This window comes from Rhinichthys klamathensis, unplaced genomic scaffold, assembly GCF_029890125.1.
Source record: "Rhinichthys klamathensis goyatoka isolate OS25496 unplaced genomic scaffold, OSU_Roscu_1.1 h1tg000044l_1, whole genome shotgun sequence".
Taxonomy (NCBI): Eukaryota; Metazoa; Chordata; class Actinopteri; order Cypriniformes; family Leuciscidae; genus Rhinichthys; species Rhinichthys klamathensis.
In genome coordinates, this window is record NW_026606591.1 from 48,708 (window position 1) to 66,949 (window position 18,242).

At 41.2% G+C, this 18,242-nt stretch overlaps 2 protein-coding genes and 1 long non-coding RNA gene across 4 annotated transcripts in view; all 3 read right to left on the reverse strand.

Annotated features, from left to right (window-relative positions):
* LOC130082356 (protein dachsous-like) overlaps nucleotides 1-9,512 on the reverse strand; it is a 44,659-nt gene extending 35,147 nt beyond the window's left edge. For both annotated transcript variants that reach the window (XM_056247202.1, XM_056247203.1), the window contains exon 1: nucleotides 9,419-9,512. In XM_056247202.1, coding sequence (XP_056103177.1) covers nucleotides 9,419-9,494 — 76 coding nt within the window. In that variant the 5' untranslated portion in view covers nucleotides 9,495-9,512. The remainder of the gene's footprint in view (nucleotides 1-9,418) is intronic.
* A 5,518-nt stretch (nucleotides 9,513-15,030) lies between these two features.
* Nucleotides 15,031-18,242, reverse strand: part of LOC130082361 (uncharacterized) — a 55,646-nt gene continuing 52,434 nt past the window's right edge. Inside the window, exon 2 of the long non-coding RNA XR_008806762.1 lies at nucleotides 15,031-15,373. This is a non-coding gene — a long non-coding RNA (uncharacterized LOC130082361). The remainder of the gene's footprint in view (nucleotides 15,374-18,242) is intronic.
* LOC130082357 (protein dachsous-like) overlaps nucleotides 15,031-18,242 on the reverse strand; it is a 49,807-nt gene continuing 46,595 nt past the window's right edge. The window contains exons 22-25 of the mRNA XM_056247205.1: nucleotides 16,494-16,691; nucleotides 15,978-16,073; nucleotides 15,812-15,830; nucleotides 15,031-15,715 (exon numbers count right to left, since the gene is read on the reverse strand). Of these exons, the coding sequence (XP_056103180.1) occupies nucleotides 15,692-15,715; nucleotides 15,812-15,830; nucleotides 15,978-16,073; nucleotides 16,494-16,691 (337 nt within the window). The 3' untranslated portion in view covers nucleotides 15,031-15,691. The remainder of the gene's footprint in view (nucleotides 15,716-15,811; nucleotides 15,831-15,977; nucleotides 16,074-16,493; nucleotides 16,692-18,242) is intronic.

Here is an 18,242-nt window from a genome sequence, read left to right on the forward strand (position 1 = left end):
GTTGTTATAATTTGATCAATTTTCACATTAATCTTTATATAAATTAAGTATCTTCTGTTTCTACTTGTATTTCAATTGTAGAATGTTTGAACAACATTTTAGATAATTTTCTAAAAAATTCCATCTTTTCACACCAGAAACTGAAACGCACATTAGTTTGAGGGTATTTCCAGCAAAAGTCATTTTGCTTGTCTCACTATTTACAGTAAAAAGGGTTTGCAGTACATGCGGTAACAGGCAGTGTTTTGCTTTATGAACAACTAATAAAGTTTGTAAAGCAACCAAATCCTTCAATTTGAGTAGTCCTGACTCCAGAAACAGTCCTGTAGTATATTCTCTTGGAGTAACTCTATTAATTATTTTTATGGCCCTTTTTTGCAAAATAAATAAGGGCATTAAATTAGTGAAATAAGAATTACCTCATATCTCCAAACAATACATCAAATATGGCAAAATAAAGGGACAATATATGATTCTCATTGCCTTATAATTTAACATAGACTTTACTTTACTCAAAACGGCAATGTTTTTACAAATTTTATTTCTTCATAAGATATGTGTGACTTCCATTATGTCACGGATTCACCCAACGACACACCCCAGCCAGCTTCAACCCAACACACCTGGTCCCGATCGCAATCACCAGAGTTCTGATTTACCACACCTGCACCTTCATCACTTCACTTACCACTCCAACTCTGCATATAAACCCCAGTCAGTTTACAGCTCACTGTCAGGTCTCGTCTTTTGAAACCAGTGACTCTCTGGGTTCTTACTCTTCAGTCTGGTTCCAGAAATCTCTGTATATCTAAGCAAGTATTGTCCTTCTACACTAACCTCTCAGTGTGTGTGTATATTCCAAGCAGCCTCTGTGTGCGGTGATTCGCCGGGATTCTCCAAACCGCCTCTCTGTGTTCTCCAGTGTAACTCTCGGATCTCTAACCAGGACTCCAGTGGTCAGCTATTCCCAGTATCGACTAGACGGCATCAAGTTCAAGTCTTCTCCTGTGTTCCCCTGTGTGGATCTCGAAGCTCGTCCTGTATTCAGGAGTTGCATACAGTGTCTAAAATAAAACCTGTTAACGTCATTCTCTGTGTCTTCATCCTTGCAGTAGTGTGACAAGACCTGACCACACACCATGCAAGCTTCCTCAGCTTCTGAGATCCCCGCTGCATCCACCGAAACCTCTCTGGGCGCCGCCGCACACGCTGCCGCCGCACCCCAGCCGTTTATGGATGCCGCTGTTAATGCAGCCGTCGCTCCGCAACAATCGCTTCAAGAATCCCTCACGGAATTCCGTCACGCTCTTCAGAACTACCGACCTGCCTCAGTAAGTCCCATGGCCAAACCAGCTTCATATTCAGGCGAGGAGGAGTGTAATGGATTTCTACTACAATGCAAACTCTACATGGAGGTAAACGCTGTTCAGTTTATTTCTGAAAGAGCCAAAATTGCTTTTATAATTTCTCGGGTCGAGCATTAAACTGGGCTCAAGCTCTCTGGGAATCGAATGCACCCGCATTACAGTCTCTAAATGGATTCTTTGAACATTTTCGCACTGTATTCTCTCAAACTTCTAGTGCCATCTCCGTTCATGATCAGCTGTTTCGCCTACGACAAGGCACCTCCTCTGTTTCAGATTACGCTTTGAAGTTTCGGACAATCGTGGCAAGCAGCGGATGGAACAAAATCGCTTTGATGACCGCTTATCGTCAAGGACTCAACTCAGATGTCGGGCTACAATTGGCCATCTATGATGACACCATCGGGATTGAAAAACTCATCCAACGCTCGATCCTTATAGCCCAGCATCGCACTGCATGTTTGTTTAATTCCTCTGCACGTCCTCCTCAGATCTCCTCGTCCATAAGCCCTCCAGTACCTGAGCCCATGGAAGTCGATACAGGACGTTTAACTGCATCTGAACGTAACCGACGTCGAACCAATAACCTATGTCTCTACTGTGGTGCTTCTGGACATTATCGTGTCGAATGTCCCGTCCGTCCCAGCCGTTCGGCGGTGAGTACGGTAGATCTACCATTTCCAGTGTTAAACCTAAAACAAACTCCGGTCTTAATAACATATTTGAAACACTCTATTCCAGCGAAAGCACTGATTGACTCTGGCGCGGCGGGGAACTTCATTTCAGCTTCACTACTCAACCGTTTGCAAACTCCCCGTCGACGATTAAATCAACCACTGAGTATACACTCCATCCTTGGAAAACCCCTTTGTAAGAGAAGTATTCAGCACTGCAGTCCCGAAATACACCTTTCCATCGGTTGTCTACACCAAGAAAGATGCTCTTTACTGGTACTGGAGGGCTCCACAGCAGATATCGTCCTGGGACGCCCGTGGCTTAATCAACACTCGCCTGACATCTGCTGGACTTCTGGAGAAGTACGTCGTTGGAGTGATCACTGTAAAATGCATTGTCTACATCCTGTCAAGAAACAATCCACTGCCACCATATCCGCTGTCACTGCAGTCCTGGGTTCAACCTCCGTCGAAAGTCCAGTCACAGATTCTTCTCACCAGATTCCTCCTGAATACCGGGCCTTCCAGGACGTGTTTAGTAAACAACTCGCCACCACACTACCACCTCACAGGCCATGGGACTGTGCTATTGACCTGCTGCCTGGGGCCACTCTACCGCATGGGAAGATCTACCCGTTGTCCATCCCGGAGCAGAAGGCCATGGAGGAGTATGTGGAGGAAGCCTTACGCCAAGGATACATTCGTCCTTCTACGTCCCCTGCCGCCTCAAGCTTCTTCTTCGATCGAGAAAAAGGACGGAGGACTTCGCCCATGCATCGATTACCGCATCCTTAATGCTTCTACCGTCAAGTACAGATATCCATTGCCCTTGGTACCTTCGGCTCTCGAACAGCTCCGTTCAGCTCGGGTCTTCACCAAACTCGATTTGAGAAGTGCTTACAACCTGGTTCGTGTACGTGAAGGCGATGAGTGGAAGACTGCCTTTATCACTCCCGCTGGGCACTATGAATATCGGGTTATGCCGTTCGGGCTGTCGAATAGTCCAGCAGTCTTCCAGGGCTTTATGAACGAGATATTCCGAGATATGCTCCATCGGTTTGTGGTCATCTACATTGATGACATCCTAATCTACTCCTCCAACCTCGATGAACATGTACTACAGGTGAAGCAAGTCCTTAAACGCCTCTGTGAGTACCAACTGTACCTGAAGTTAGAAAAATGCGAGTTCCATCAAGAATCCATTCACTTCCTGGGGTACGTGATTCAACCAGACGGCATTTCTATGGATCTGAATAAGGTAGAAGCGGTGATCAACTGGCCTAAACCCCAGACCCTGAAGGAGCTGCAACGTTTTCTTGGCTTTGCCAATTTTTATCGCCGGTTCATCCGCGATTACAGTAAGATCTGCGCTCCAGTAACATCCATGGTAAAGAAGGGTACCAAACAGTTAACCTGGTCTGCTGAAGCTTCCGAGGCCTTTGAGAATTTGAAGAAATCCTTCTGTTCTGCTCCTACTCTGAGTCATCCAAATCCTGATCTCCCGTTCATAGTGGAAGTGGACGCGTCCACCAACGGAGTTGGAGCTGTTCTTTCACAGCGGCAGGGGACCCCTCCACGACTCCATCCATGCGCCTTCTTTTCACGCAAGATGTCCCCGGCGGAGCAGAATTATGATGTCGGTAATCGAGAACTCTTGGCCATTAAATTAGCGTTAGAGGAGTGGAGACACTGGCTGGAGGGAGCCAACCATCCATTCCAAGTGATTACAGACCACCGCAACCTTGAGTATCTCCGGGAGGCCAAAAGATTAAATCCTCGCCAGGCTCGATGGGCTCTCTTTTTCACACGCTTTAATTTCACAGTTACCTACCGCCCGGGTTCCAAGAATCTCAAAGCAGATGCTCTATCACGCCTTCATCAATCCGAAACCTCTCCTGAAATCAACGAAACCATACTCCCTCCAGCCATGTTTGTCAGTCCCATCCAGTGGAACATCGATGAACTCATTGCCGACGCCACCCTTGCCGAACCTCCTCCGCCGGGGGGTCCTGAGGGGAAGATTTTCGTACCTACCAACTTCCGCCTTTCCCTCATAGAATCTGTGCATACTTCTCCGGGCTCTGGACACCCAGGCAACCAACAAACCCTCTCACTTCTCCAACAACGCTACTGGTGGCCCGGCATGGCCCAGGATACCTCCCGTTACGTGCAGGGGTGCACTGCTTGTGCTATGGCCAAGGTACCTCGACGTCTCCCAGAAGGGAAGCTTATGCCTCTACCAATTCCGAATAGACCCTGGTCCCATCTCGCCGTGGATTTTGTTACCGATCTACCATCCAACTCCAAGACCTGCATTCTAGTGGTCGTTGACAGATTTTCCAAGTCCTGTAAATTGATTCCCCTCTCCGGACTTCCCACAGCCTTCAAGACAGCAGAGATGTTATTCACCGAGATTTTCCGCCACTTCGGAATCCCAGAGGATATAGTATCGGATCGGGGACCACAGTTCATGTCAAGAGTCTGGAAATCGTTCTTCAAGCTTCTAGGAGTATCGGTCAGCCTGACTTCGGGGTACCACCCTCAATCCAACGGCCAAGCGGAGCGTAAGATCCAGGAGATCGGGAGATACCTGAGAACCTATTGTCATGACGCACAGGACCGCTGGGATCAGTACCTCCCATGGGCAGAGTATGCCCAGAACTCTCTACGCCAAACATCTACAGGCTTGACGCCGTTCCAGTGCGTTCTGGGATACCAACCACCTCTGTTCCCATGGACAGGCGAACCATCGGACGTTCCTGCGGTCCAACACTGGTTCACCGAGAGTGAGAGGGTCTGGGACTCAGCCCATGTCCATCTTCAAGGGGCAGTACGGAGGTTCCAACAACAGGCCGATGTACGTCGAAGACCCACACCCCACTACACTCCTGGCCAGCTGGTGTGGCTCTCCACCAGGGATATCCGCCTCCGACTGCCCTCCCGTAAACTGAGTCCCAGGTTCATATGTCCATTTGCGGTGCTGAGGCAGGTCAATGAAGTCACGTATCGACTTGCACTACCCCGTCACTACCGGATTGCACCCACCTTCCATGTTTCCTTGTTAAAACCTTACACTGCACCTCTCTCTTCCCCTTCCACAGAAGCCGAAGCTGGCGAAGTGCCCCCTCCTCCTCCGGTGGACCCCACAGACGAAGCCGTATACCAGGTCCGCACCATCTTGGATTCCCAACGACGAGGGGGTCAGCTGCAGTACCTCGTGGACTGGGAGGGGTTTGGACCTGAGGAACGCTGTTGGGTCCATCGAGACGACATTTTGGACCCCATACTTCTCCAGGACTTCCACCGTGACCACCCGGATCGTCCAGCCCCCCGTCCACAGGGTCGCCCTCGTCGTCGGGGTCTATGGCCCTCAGGAGCTGGCCGTGGAGGAGGGGGTACTGTCACGGATTCACCCAACGACACACCCCAGCCAGCTTCAACCCAACACACCTGGTCCCGATCGCAATCACCAGAGTTCTGATTTACCACACCTGCACCTTCATCACTTCACTTACCACTCCAACTCTGCATATAAACCCCAATCAGTTTACAGCTCACTGTCAGGTCTCGTCTTTTGAAACCAGTGACTCTCCGGGTTCTTATTCTTCAGTCTGGTTCCAGAAATCTCTGTATATCTAAGCAAGTATTGTCCTTCTACTACACTAACCTCTCAGTGTGTGTGTATATTCCAAGCAGCCTCTGTGTGCGGTGATTCGCCGGGATTCTCCAAACCGCCTCTCTGTGTTCTCCAGTGTAACTCTCGGATCTCTAACCAGGACTCCAGTGGTCAGCTATTCCCAGTATCGACTAGACGGCATCAAGTTCAAGTCTTCTCCTGTGTTCCCCTGTGTGGATCTCGAAGCTCGTCCTGTATTCAGGAGTTGCATACAGTGTCTAAAATAAAACCTGTTAACGTCATTCTCTGTGTCTTCATCCTTGCAGTAGTGTGACACATTAAAAATTTTCGTCAATGAGTACTAAAACCTAAATTCTGACACTCTCTCAATAGTTATTCCATTTAAAGTCAAACGAACATTTTCAGGGCATTTTTGATTTGTAAACAACATAAATTTTGTTTTACTTAAATTTAACGACAGTTTATTTTTATTAAACCATTTCTGAAGTAGGACCAATTCTTGTTCAATAGTTTTCATTAATATTTTTATGTTCTTCCCCGATACAAAAAAAATTAGTATCGTTCGCAAAAAGACTAAAACGTAAAATCTTTGATTCATCACAGAAATAATTTAGGCCCCAGCACAGAGCCTTGAGGGACTCCACACTGTATTATTTCCAACTTAGATTCATGGCCTACATATTGTTGTCTATTTTCTAAGTAACTAATAATCCAGTTTAATACTACACCTCTAAATCCATATGTCTGTAATTTAGATATCAATATACCATGATCAAGAGTGTCGAAGGCCTTTTTAAGGTCAATAAAAACACCATCTGTGTAATTTTTATTCTCCAATTCTGTAGTAATGTCTTCTGTGATTTTTATCAAAGCCATAGCTGTTGAGCGGGTGCTTCGAAACTCAAACTGATTATCATGTATCAAAGAATGTTTTTCAAGAAAATAATCCAATTTTTTAACAAAAAGCTTCTCCAGAATTTTTGAAAATTGAGAAAGCAAAGATATAGCCCATAATTTGTGAGACTATGCCTATCACCAGATATAAAAATCGGAATCATTTTAGCCACCTTCATTTTATCTGGAAAAAAACCTGTATTAAAAGTCAAATTGATTATATATTATAATGGTCTACTAATGCAACTTATAGTTTCTTTAACAATATACATATAGCCATCACTATTGCATGAATGTTTACTTTTTAATTTAGAGACAGTAGAAATAATTTCACTCTCACTAACTTCATCAACAAAAAGAGATTGCATGACTCTGCTTTCACCTGTCCAGCTTTTATTTTCATTATGTAGTGGTATAGTTTTGGCAAGATTTGGACCAACATTGCAGAAAAATGAATTAAATTCATCAGCCATTTTTCCACCACTTATCTCGACGTTCTGTTCATTCATTAAGTATAATGGCTGACAATAATTCATTTCACTGCCCATAACCTCCCTTAAAGGGATACTCCACCCAAAAATGAAAATCCTGTCATCATTTACTCACCCTCAAGTTGTTGCAAACCTGTATGAGTTTCTTTCTTCTGCTGAACACAAAGGAAGATATTTTGAAGAACGATTGGAGCCAAACAGTTGTTTGGCACCATTGACTTCCATAGTAGAAATAAAAAAATACTATGGAAGTCAATGGTGCCAAAGTTCTTCAAAATATCTTGTTTTATGTTCAGCAGAAGAAAGAAACTCATACAGGTTTGCAACAACTTGAGGGTGAGTAAATGATGACCCGATTTTCATTTTTGGGTGGAGTATCCCTTTAAGACTTTCCACATTCTTTTGACATTACTTTTATTATCTATCAACAAGTTTATATAATAATCTTTCTTTGCACGTGTCATTATAGTAGTCAGCTTATTTTTATAGGCTTTATATTATTTTTCTGCATTTACAGTCCGATATTTTACAAAGTCCCGAAAAAGCTTATTCTTCTTTTTACACGATTTCAATATACCCTTCGTTAACCAAGTTTTTTATTTATTATTTCTTGCTTTATCATTCAATATTTTAATTGAATTTTTTTTATTATATAATCATAGATACTTAAAAAAAAAAAAATCATAAGCCTTATTAACCTTGTGTTATGTTGCGGGTCAATTTGACCCGTTTCGATTTTCAAGTTGTTGGAAATACTGGTTAACCTTTGTTTTTTTTCTTGATATTTTGTGACTTTTTCTCATTTATCATGATGAACATGCATGCAAAGTTTCAACATGCTGATGTGTTTTGACATATACAAATAAAAATTACTGTTACTTTCGTGATGTTCGCGGGTCAATTTGACCCTCATAGGCAGCCATTCAAAAGCAACTGTACAGACACAAAATAAAAACATTTATTTTCTGTATGTCAGGGCACTTCAACTCCAGTTCTAACGTGCAAGTGCATCTAAAAGTGCTCTAACCCTAACCAAACACACTTGAAAAAGCTAAAATTACAGTGTTCAGAATTATTTGCAAATTACAGATGAAAATCTTTATCAGACACAGATAGTAAAATAAGCTCTCATTTCAATATTCAAAAAATCTAAAATACCTAGCTTTTAACCAAAACTTTTATGTAGGATTTTCAAAGGCAGCTTCACAGAGCCAAAAAATAAATAAAAAACATTTATTTGATGTATGTTTTTGTTATGTTTGGTTTCTCACTTCCCTGTGAGTGAATAATGAAACTAGGAAAATATAGGTCTTAGGAAACTAGGGAAAGTTAACTTAGGAAAATGAAAAAATTTCATTATACTGCAATTTTTTTTGTTCAGTTAGGATGTTCAAAGCATAAAATGTAAAAAAAAAAAAAAAAAAAAAGGAAAAAAAATATATGCAAAAAAATCAGTATACTGTTTATTTTCCAATTTTGTCAAAACTAAACTGTTTTAAAAAATGTTTTAAAAACATTTTCATAAATCATATTTTCAGATATAATGTTTTTGTAATGTTTGACAAATGCTGATATTAAAAGTTTACAGTTTGTATCTAAATCTTTGTTGTTTTTCATAGTGTGATTTTTGAGGAATTGTATTGAATCCAATTAGGGTCAATTTGACCCGGTCCATAAAGGGTGTACACAGAAATCGAACAGAACACAAGGGTTAACATTATTTGTACTATAAACATTGTCCCATTGTTCAAGATCATCCCTAATTCTATTTAGTCTTTCCTCCGTTCTTAACCTAATAACTTTACTATTTATTTTTACTTCACAGAGGTAAGTAATAAATATCGGTAAATGATCAGTTGTATCATTTATCAAAAGACCACTTTTGACCGTTTTTTCAAATATATTTCCAAAAATGTTATCAATTAATGTGGCACAACTGGAATTTATTCGACTATGCCTAGTAATGGTAGGATAAAGACCTCTGCTATACATTAAATCAAGAAAATCTAAACTACCAGTATGATTAGACACATTCAAAAGATTTATAGTCCCCGCAAATTATAGACACTTTATTTTCATTCATCCCAACTAATAATTGCTCCAGCTTGTTATTAAATGCTGTAATGCTAGACCAACCTTAAATCATTTCCCTTATGTTATTGAATAAGGCGGTTTCCTTTTAAATCCTGACAAGCATTTTACCTTATTGGAAGTAAAAGATGCTTTTTAACAGTAGACAACAGCTAGAACTAAATATATAGGACTAGATTTATCTTATCAAAGTAAGTTAAGCCTCACATCCAAATGTTTGAATTTAAAATTTATACTTCAGCTGGTTATGAATTAATTCTGACTTACCAATAACACTCCTAGCACTGTGGACATGAAGACAAGCTAAAATAAATAAAACCGAGAATAAATTCATCTTTTCCATAATTCACTGTCAGTGAATTATGAATCCCTGATTATGAATCCCTGTATTATGAAGGCTGGCAGGGAAGAGAATGAATAATCCTTGTGTAATTTCTCCCTCTCTGAGCTGTTCTTTATTGTGTGCCATAAACAGTTATTCTCTGGTGTAAGCAAGTATCAAAGGTGCTTCATAGAGGCCAGTAATGTGGGAGGGACTGTACGGAAATAGTTTCATGTTACAAGTTAATTTGAGGATATCTGAGATTTTTAACCGATAGACTTTGCTATTGACCTTTACTTGGCTTCTTGTATCACCTCACACTCTTTTTCTTTCACATAATGGAATCATTTTAACTTGAATTATTTACTTATTTAGTAAGTGAGCGGATTAATAGGAAGGATAATAAAACTGCTCATAACAACAAAATAGGATGATTTAAAGATACAAGATCATGTTGGGGAAGGGATCATCCTATCAGAGTTAATTTTGTAACTATGACCGTTACACTTACATGATTTCTTCCTAAATAATAACCCAGCAGGTACAGGATATAGACTACAATGTCGGGCAGACGTTGGATTTTGGTTGAAAATGGGGTTGATGTCTAAATCCAATGGAGGATTTACATGGAAATCCAATGTTTGTTTGACGTCAAGCTCCAACGTTGGGCAGTCGTTGAATTTTGGTTGGAATTAACCAAACAAAAAGGTGAAATGCATGGCCGTACACTTACTACTAGCTACACTTAAAACTAACCAGATTTACTTTATGTAATTTCCTTTTTAATGAAATCATATTTTGTATTTTAAAGTCACGATGATGGTGGTTAGCGTTTGCTTTAGTTGTGCTCTTGACCCTTGACTCTTTAATATAAAATTTTCTCTAAGCATTTGAACTTACTTATGCTTTATGTGTTTTGACAGTAGATAGAATATGGGTCACTTGAGAATGCAATATTGTTATATGCAAGTTGTTATGCATTTTATAGTAATTTTGTACTACTCATAATACAGAGTTTGAGGGAAACGCAACTAGTGTCTGTCGTTGTAATATTTCTATGTTCCCCTCTTCAGGGAGACTACACATATCCTATTAATCGAGACGGAGGCTGGGACTAACAATATCAAGGAGCAAAACTGTTCATGCAAAGCTTGGTAGGTCTCTATTCACTTCTATAAGCTTTCTTATTACAAACTAACAGCTTGTTTTCATATGACGTCACTCCACTGCGTTGCTATGGCGCGAAATGCAAATGGAGGGCAGGAAGTGATTTGCGGTATTTAGAAAGCACTATAACAAACTCAAAATGCCTATGTTTTGCATTGTTTATGGTTACTTAAATTGATCAAACCACGATGAGTTTTTTATCGTGTACCAAAAGTTGTTGTTCATATGGGGGGAAAATGCAAGAAATTGACCGAAAAACTCCGGAAAAACAGCTTGCAAACCTACGTCTGCGGTCGGGAGGAGCCGAATGGGAAAATGCCCGTGTGTGCAGTGATCACTTCATCAAAGGTGAGTTAATACAACTTAAGTGGCTATGTTTGTGTAACGTGCAACGTTTCCGAACTTTGTAAAGTCAAAGTATGTCTGTAAGACGAGGTAGTTGCTGATATCTACCGCCTCGATGGCAGGAAAATCTTTAAATCCAGTTGAAAAATCGCTTCTCTTCATAACGTAAGGATCACGTCCAACATATGTTTGATTTTTTGTTTATATCTTTCTCTTGTAATAGCGTGTAAAGTAGTACAGTACGGACTTTCCTCCATCTCGTCCATTGCGCTCCTCACTCCCTGCCCTCCATCTGAATTTCGCGCGTCATCATAATCACGTGACTGAAACCCAGCTATTAAACAACATATATCAAATCAGCAACAAAATCTGACGTTAACTGTCCCAAATGTTGTTTTTAATGCTGAAATAACGTTAAAAAGGCTTATTTTTCAGGCTAGACCAGTCAATGTGAATGTAGGTTTCTATGGGATCCGGAGCTTTTAACGGCAGCTGCAGTGACGCACTTGACCCTTTCGCTAAGCCCCGCCCTCCTTAGTTACTGTTGCTACGCCTGTCAAGCTTTCGCGGCTGCCACGTCTATTACAGTGTGAATGCACCGGTGTCAGACATTCCCAAGGAGATAATTAGTCATTTTTGGCGAACAGGTGAAATATCTGTGAGAGCAAGACAAAAGGGACAGCAGTATGCATTCGAGGGATATATCCACGACATAATATGCAACCGATTAGAGAATAATTTCATCAAAATTGAAGCTAAAGCCTATAACGTTAGGTCCCAGCGCAAGCAGCAGCCGCCTCCTTAGCAGACCATTCACATGGGAAACACACAAATTGAACAGCTATGTTCATGCACAGCAGAGTAAGTGAAATGTGAAAATAATCTAATAATTACAAATCAAACAGTTTATCCATCAATCTAACACCGGGAGAGCCGCGATCGGATTGGGGTAAAGTTACAACAAAATGCTGAAATATATTTTAAAGTATGTCAGTGAGCCTCCGTCTTGCCTTTAATCGTCTTATTTTACGCTCAAATATATGCATTAATAACAGAGAACCGCCATTATTTCCAAGCAATAAGCATTTTTTTTTTTTTTGTTAATCCTGTCGACATTTAGTTGTGAATGGGTCTCCACACTGCTTGATCCACGCCCGGGATTTCTCCCCTTTGGCTTTTAGGTTTCGGGAAGAGAAAAAATGCCACTCCACCGTCCAAACTTTTAGAATACCGGGTATCAGATTTGCACAATCCATACGCACAATGCGTCGGCATGTTTCCCTCGCTCAAAAGCTTGACAGACCTCCCGCGCCTAGTTACGGTTGCTAAGCCACGATTGGCCAGTGGCGGTTTTCGGGCGTGGCTTAGCGAAGGGTCAATTACTTTACTAATCAGCGATTGGCTGTTTTACTTAGAAGGCGGGAGGCATTCAGCGCCATAATGCGCGTAGCAGTTTCTCCCCCAGTCAGAATAGGAGTGCATCGTCTTTGTATGTCTAATTGCTGCGTCCCAATTCGCATATTTTCCGTCCATTCAGCTACATTTCTCCCCGAAATGGTAGGAAATTAAATGAAATGTGGAGGATTTTAACTGTGACAAGATGGTTGACAGGGCAGCTTAAACTGTGACAGGATGCACATAACTAAGCGACAGTAAAAGCTGTCCGTTAAAGACGCAGTTAATTAACAGACAGCTGAGCTCACCGCTCCATAGGGCCGGTTTACACGGAGCACGTTTGGCATTCTCATGGACTGCTTTTTATTTGTTTTTCTATATAGAGAGCCGTCCCTCCCCTCCGCAACAGGTGTTCTGACGAACACCATACCCATATTAGACATTCTCTGACCATACCCATCAGAATGGGATACCTTCGGTTAATGCGCATGCGCAGCAGTGAAATTTGTGGAATGCGTTAAATTTAAACCATCATTTCAGCATACCTAAGATTAGAAGCGGTAAGTGTTGGTGCATTATATCGCATATTATATACACATTACCTAATTGCATGCCTTGTACAATCACAAGAAATGTTGACAGACGTTTTCGATATATTATTTTTAGCAAGTGGAGTCGTAAAGTCACGTAATGTCGTGTTAAAACGTTAAATGGTGTTAACTCGAGGTTCTAGCGTTTGGCGCCATCTGACCGAGATTAAACACATCGACTAATGTTTTGCTTTTAAATGATTAATGCTTATTTTTCTGCTAACTGTAGTTTAACCATTGAAAATAAGTGGGAGGAAATTTTCAATTACCTTTTAAAGGGTTCATACCCTGCAGAGCTAAATAAAGGGCAGAAGCAAAGCCAAAGGAAATACTCCTCGAAATTCAGGATTCACGGTCAGTATATTACCATCAAAATACGTCTATAATACTAACAGGAATGTGCACGTGTTCATATTTTGTATTATTTATTATTATAGCATACCCCTTTATAAACTGTATTTTTTATTAAACCAGGGCTTTAAAACAGCATACCCCTTTATAAACTGTATTTTTATTAAACCAGGGGCTATCAACATACCCTTCACAAACACTGGAATGCTGTTTTGACAAAGTAGGCTAAATTGACAGACCCCGCTATAAAACTCAACTTCCGGTATGCTATTCTGACAAAGTAGCCTATGCTACATTGACAGAACACCGGCTCCTGGGACCTTATTTCGGAAAAAAATATGTATGGTAGTCAATAGTGAGAGACAGCTTATCTTTTTATTCCGTCTAAACTGTGCCCTGAATTACACATATGATGTTTGTCAATTTAAAAGATAATTATGAAAGTCAAGAAAGTCGCAGTTTGTCATAAAACAGAAGAGTGACATTTAGTTTTATGTGAAAATCGCTCAATGAACTACATCTCCCGGGAAGCGAAACAACGAGCGAGATCCGCTGCTCGTGTGTGTGCAGTCTGGTACAAAACACTCAGGCATGACGGCGTAACGTTACGATTATAACGTAGGACTATTGAAAAAATGACAGACGTAGCTTCAGTAAAGTTAGCTTCATTCATTGAGAGAAAATGTGCGCCTTTGGGGTTTGTAGTCTTTGTAATTACGTATTTTCACAGTCTTATACCTCAACAGTTTTACACCAAACTGCGACTTTCTTGACTTTATAATGTATCTTTTAAATTGACAAACATCATGTGTAATTCAGGGCACAATTCAAACGAGATCAAAATATTTGTTGCCTCTCGCCATTGACTACCATATAATATTTTTCCGAAATAAGGTCCTATGGTGGTCGACCGGAAGGGGGCCTAAAGATGCTCTAGTCTAGATAAATGTCTTTGAATGTACGCACTCTGCTCCGCCTGACCTTCAGAGGGTGTGCTCCAGGATATGGTCTGTAAAAATGTCTTTGTACTGTGTACTGAAAAAAAACCAACACCTTTTAGTTCTACATAGAGATGTGTGTATCTCCTACCCAAGCCTAATCAATGAAAGCAGTGAGGCTGATTAAACACAAACACTTCGAGATGTCCACAACAATAGATGTTAATGTTAAAAGCTTCCAGGCTCTATTATATTCACTCTGAAGCTGAATGCAAAGCTACTGCAGATTTCATCCTGACCAATCACAGTAGTGCTGGTCTGCTAGATGCAATACACATAGTTACTTTATTGTCATCTTGAATAGACAGACTTAACTCACAATTTAATGAGACAAATAAGAAATCTTCCCAAAGGAAATGTGTAACATACATCATAAAACAAATGTTGCAAACTTTTCTTCCAACATTTAACCCAATACACATAAATTGAATACATCAGTAAAAGTAACAATTAGACAATTTGGTGACTGTGTGTTATGTGAAGTAAAAATCCAAACCAAAGCAAGCAGCCAAATTCCTTCATTAAGGGCCCTTTTATGAGACCGTTATTGAAATTTAAATGCGATGGTCACTTCAAAGAAGTAATTATACAATTATTAGAACAATTTATCTGATATTTTATCTGGAAATTTAACTAAATATCTTATTTTTAATGCTTGTTAGTTTTTTACCAAATGCCAAATCAATGTGAATTAAAGACACGGAGTCCATATAAAAACAAATACAACAACATTTATTTACATTTACACATTTGGCAGTTCTTGTATTCCTTGCAAATCAATCCAATGACTGTGGCGTATCCAGCACCATCTCTCCTGTTTGCTCTACAGTGCTACATGTGTCTTAACAAAGTTAACATCTGTATTTTTCAGTTTGAATTCTGTTTTTAAATAACATTTCAATTCAGAATAAAGTGTCAGTGACGTCTGGCTTCATGTCGGGTGATCCAGACAGCCACTATGAGACAGTAATGCGTAATGAGTGGAGCAGAGTGATGCTCGTCTCTTTGAAGGGAATTCGCCCTGTGTTGTGTCTGTTGTGACTTGAGTTTGTCACTGTGAGAGTCACATGACGCTGATCCTGGAACTGAGGACACATGATCAGAGATGTTAATCCTGTGATGCTGAAGCCCAGAGCCTGATTTCTGTCTTAAGAAGCCCTGATGCTCGTGTTGTCCTCCATGTTAGGAACTCAACCCTTATGCCTACACCTCAAGTTTAGGATTAGGGCTATAAATGTTACTTAATCAAGACATAAGTTCATGAAGTCTTGTACACCACTGAGAAGAAGTGAGGAGCTTGGATCCATCAGGGTGTTTTCAGAGGGCAGAGATGCTGTTTCCACGATTATCACTTCCATTCTCAGATTCTCTGTCATAATTTCTCTGTAACCTCATCCTGGGAAACACAAAACATGTGGAACAAAATTATAAATATGAATTTAGATACTTGAATTATACTCTGTGAGTTTGTTGTTACAGCAAGGGGCTTTACCTTTATTGGTTCTTGGTCTCTGTTAACAAAAGAAGAAACATGTTTAGTCAAACATCTCAGAACAAATCAATGCAGATAAAAACATGGTACTGATGCATATTTTGTATTTGAGAACAATCTTTTCAAACTATTTGTATCAGACCTTTAACAATATTTTTGCACTTACGTGTTAAAGTCAGCAAGGCGGTCAATACTGTGTCTCCTTTCAGGTAAATCAACGGCAGTATTTAAACTCTGTCTGTCAGAATCGGTGCCCTTTTTCCTGAGGCAGCAAAAATATGTATTATAACTAATTTACCAAACATAATAATTTTCTTCACTTTGAAAAAAATACCCCTAAAACATGAGCAATGTTCAACATGAAACATCATTTTATCACTAAAGATAACTGCATTACATTACAGCATTTTAGGAAAGCTGTATAGTACATGTGAAACAGAACAGACAATCTAATCAATCCTGATTTCAAGTTGACTTTAAGCTTATTTTTCAACTAGAAATTATTTTCAGGTTAGTTGAAAAGTTAGTTATTATTCTGTCACACACGATAGATAGATAGATAGATAGATAGATAGATAGATAGATAGATAGATAGATAGATAGATAGATAGATAGATAGATAGATAGATAGATAGATAGATAGATAGATAGTTAGTTAGTTACATGGCCAGTAATAACTTACTTGACAAGATGGACAATCGTCAACACTAAAGTCCCAATGATTACCGCCAGCACAACACTGACAGCGATGAGAGCGATTGTGACGGCTTGACTGGATTCTCCAGAGTCTCCAGAACTGTCCTCCACTTTGATTACCAAACCAGGTCCAAAAACCTTCTCCAGCTCAAACGTTAAATCTTCGTTCTTACTGTTCAGTTTCCTGTGGGAGTGAAGATATTTCAGATGCTGCCCATTAGTAGGGAGGTTAAGTGACTTTTGACTTCAAGTCATGATGCAAAGGTCCCCTTTGGTATGGAAGTACCTTAGGGCCATAGAAATAAATTTATCCTAAGACACAAGTGAGATCACATTTTGTATCTTATATACACACATTTTTTAAAAATGGCCGCCGACCATACTTGAGAGGCCCATATCTTTGCTTCTGTCATAGCTATAATGACAAATTTGGTATCAACGGGTACATTTTTGTGGTCAAGGAGTCCAATAAAATAGGTTCCAAGACTAAAAAACAATAATGTTGTCCTTAACATGACAATTGGAGGTGAAGTATGCAATTTTTTATTAAAAAACGCATGCCAAACACACAGTCCATTCACAACTTAATAATTTCTTCGTTTAGGTCTGCTTCGCATGCGCCCTTTACAGCACTGGCTGAAGACGTGGGTCCTGCGTCGAGCATGGGCATCCGGTCGTTTACGTCTCAAGGTAACTCAGAACTGTGTCACAGCTCTGGAGCCCTGGAAGGCGGTCGACTGGTATCAGACAGGTGTAAACCTGGGAGTAATCTCTAAACTGATAGTGGTTTCGACAGACGCCTCCAATTCGGGCTGGGGCGCCCTCTTTGAGGGCAGACCGACTTTTGGCCTGTGGTCAAGCCAAGAAAAGAGCTTGCACATAAACTGTCTAGAGATGAAGGCGGTCGAGAACGCCTTGCGGTTCTTCCTTCCCCTTCTAAAGGGCCACCATGTCCTTGTCCGCACGGACAACATGTCGGTGGTTTCCTACATAAATCGCCAGGGCAGTCTGAGATCACGGAACCTTCATGCACTGGCAGAACGCATCCTTGTATGGGTTCAGCACCCATCACTGGCCCAGCCCATCACTGGCCCAGCCCATCACTGGCGGCTGGGCTGCCCATCACTGGCCCAGCCGCCCTCTCTATGCTTTCCCTCTGATCATGCTGTTACCACAGGTAATCAAGCCTATAAGGGAGAACGGTTCCTGTGTACTTCTAGTAGCTCCGTTCTGGCCGAACCAAGTTTGGTTTCTGGAGCTGATGCAGCTTCAGAGCTTGCCTCCGTGGCCTGTCCCATTGAGGAGAGATCTCCTCTCACAGGCCGGGGGTACGATTTGGCACCCACGACCCGAGCTTTGGGCTCTGCATGTGTGGGCCATCAACGGGTACCCATCAGTCTCCCCGACAGAGTGTTAAACACGATTACGCAAGCTAGAGCGCCCTCTACTAGATGGCTTTATGGTTCCAAGTGGTCAGTGTTCTCAGGTTGGTGCTCAGCTCGCAACCTGGATCCACAAGATTGTGGGGTGTCGGAGGTTCTCTCCTTCCTACAGGAGCTCTTGGATAAGGGTAGATCCCCATCCATGCTCAAGGTATATGTGGCGGCTATTGCTGCGTTTGTCAAACATTCGCATGGCCAGTCACTGGGTAGGAACGACCTTGTAGTCCGCTTCCTCAGGGGAGCTAGAAGGATGAACCCTCCTCGCCCCCCCTCGGACCTTTCCTTGGTCCTGG